Source organism: Cyprinodon variegatus, unplaced genomic scaffold, assembly GCF_000732505.1.
Source record: "Cyprinodon variegatus isolate N-32 unplaced genomic scaffold, C_variegatus-1.0 Scaffold24, whole genome shotgun sequence".
NCBI classification, from domain to species: domain Eukaryota; kingdom Metazoa; phylum Chordata; class Actinopteri; order Cyprinodontiformes; family Cyprinodontidae; genus Cyprinodon; species Cyprinodon variegatus.
The window spans coordinates 436,628-439,055 of NW_015150477.1; the positions used below are offsets into that span (position 1 = coordinate 436,628).

A 2,428-nucleotide genomic window follows, 5' to 3' on the forward strand; every position below is an offset into this window, starting at 1 on the left:
GAGGCAGGTATAGGGATGGAGGAGGCAGGTATAGGGATGGAGGAGGCAGGTATAGGGATGGAGGAGGCAGGTATAGGGATGGAGGAGGCAGGTATAGGGATGGAGGAGGCAGGGATAGGGATGGAGGAGGCAGGTATATGGATGGAGGAGGCAGGTATAGGGATGGAGGAGGCAGGTATAGGGACGGAGGAGGCAGGTATAGGGACGGAGGAGGCAGGTATAGGGTCATAGGTGGTAGATTGAGACACAGAGGAGGTGGGAATGAGGGATGAGAACAGTAGGAACAAAGAGGGAGAATAACATGAGAATTGGATCATAATATGCAGATGAGGGTAAACATGAAAAAGGATAAAAGAAGTAAGAATAACGGATAATAAATTAAGTCTGGGTCTAAGTATTAATGACATGGAGATCAGGGATGAAGGATAACAGTAGGGATAAGAGGTTACATGAGGTGATTATCACTGATTTCTAGATAAGAATTCCTGAAGAAAAGATAAAGTATCAACTCTATTGGTTATTGTTTATAGTTGAAATGTTGTAACAATAAATCGATTAAATTTGCAGATAAAATAAGAGTTCAAATTCTTAAAAGCTCACGTCTGGAAAATGGAAATCCTTGTGTAAAGTTTGTTATTGACTTCTTCTTTCCCTAAAGTGAATAAAATCAACTGATGATGCAAATAAACACTTGAATATAATTACACAGGAGCACAAAATTCTCTTCAATGCTCTCTTGATTTTAACTAGGCCTCCCCCGACCACCACCACCACCATACAAACGGCTGGCCAGCGCAGACGCCTCTACAGCGCCGTCCCAGGACGAGTCTTTGTAGCGACTCGGTCGCACTCTGCTCAGGGGGAGCGGGAAATAAGCTTCAGCAAAGGAGACAGGGTCAAAGGTGAAGATCTAACCTTTTCTCCACATATGCCCTCATAAGTAGGTTTGATGTGTTTTGGAGTTTGTGGTTTTGCTTCCAGTCTGTTGTGATCACACTTTCACAGAAATATTTTGGGATGAAAAAAGGAGAGATGAAAAATAGGGCCGTGAGCTTTACACCACCTGAACTTTTTTACACTTTATGTCACAATCATGGACATAATTATAATGTTTTGGGAATTCAATTTCAAAAACCTGTTTAATGAACTGTAAAGGTCAACCAAATTCCTTCAGAGGTTACCGATTTAATACATGGAATCCATCTCTGTGTAATTTCTCAATATAAATCTGCTGTTCTGTGAAGGATTCAGATGTTTCCTTGCAGAACATTATTAAGAGCAACGAACAAGGGCAGAGTCTGTTGACTTTACACATCCTACTGACCCATCCATCTAATTAGGAATGCTTGGAAAAAAGCAAACATTGAAGCAAATGTTAATCATATGTATCAATGCTAAGCAGAAACTATCTAACTTGAGAGGGATGCATTTGTCACTAAATGAGTCATGGGACCCACAGCGCCGCTTTATGGCAGTGTGAGCTCCTCTGAAAGACAAGATCTAACAATATTGATATGAAACATATTTGATCAGTCATATTTCTGGTTCTCTGATGTAGGATTTACTCCAGAGAGCTAAATGTGGCCTTGAATTTACTATGAATGATTGAAACCTCCAGGACTTCTCAGTCAGCTGGTTCAAATCAGTTTGCTCAAATTCCAGAGCATGGGGTGGGTTCTGTTCAATATTACGACAGTGCAGTGTCACCTGTCTGTTTCAGGTCAGGCGTCACTTGGTGGCTAAAAGTTATTCATAGTTGCTTTAAAGCTTGACCAAAACCATATAAACGTTTTGGTCTACAGTACATGCAAAATTCTAATACTCAACCCACCCCTAAACACCACTTCCCCATGAGGAAGCATGGTGGTGGCAGCTACTGTACATGCCGAAGGAATGCAGTTTCAAAAGTGGTGAAATAAAGCCAGCCAAAAGTCAAGTGAAGATTGATGGAGGGGAAAATGCGTGATTAGAACGGTTTTATTGACATGAAAGACACAATGCTCGGGCCGATTTTGAAAAGAAACTCCGAGAACAAATGTCGGTTTTCCGATGTCCAAAGGAAAACTCATGTTTTCGTTTTACCACTTAGTAGGAAGGGGTTTCTACTCAGTATTAACTCAGGGATGTGCAATACAGATGCATGCCAGTTTTTAGAAAAAAAATTCTTTAAAAAAAATTTAGATCTTTAAATGTTTTTTCTCTATTTGCAATGATGCAACATTTTAAAATGTATATAAACACAGATGAGTTTGTGATTGCAATTTTGCCAAATGCGTAACAGTTTGATGGGTATGAATGATTTTTCAGGGATTAAAGAAGAAAAAAAAGATCAGTAAAAGGGAAAACTGTGGGAAATTAAGGGTTTAAAAGAGCACACTAACAAAAACATTTTACCCAAATTTTAAGATTGTCATTTTATTATATAACA

At 39.5% G+C, this 2,428-nt stretch overlaps 1 protein-coding gene across 2 annotated transcripts in view; it reads left to right on the plus strand.

The window, feature by feature from the left end:
• The window catches only part of shank1 (SH3 and multiple ankyrin repeat domains 1), a 124,860-nt gene that overhangs the window by 76,383 nt on the left and 46,049 nt on the right, over positions 1–2,428 (plus strand). For both annotated transcript variants that reach the window (XM_015394012.1, XM_015394019.1), the window contains exon 13: positions 751–902. In XM_015394012.1, the coding sequence (XP_015249498.1) occupies positions 751–902 (152 nt within the window). The remainder of the gene's footprint in view (positions 1–750; positions 903–2,428) is intronic.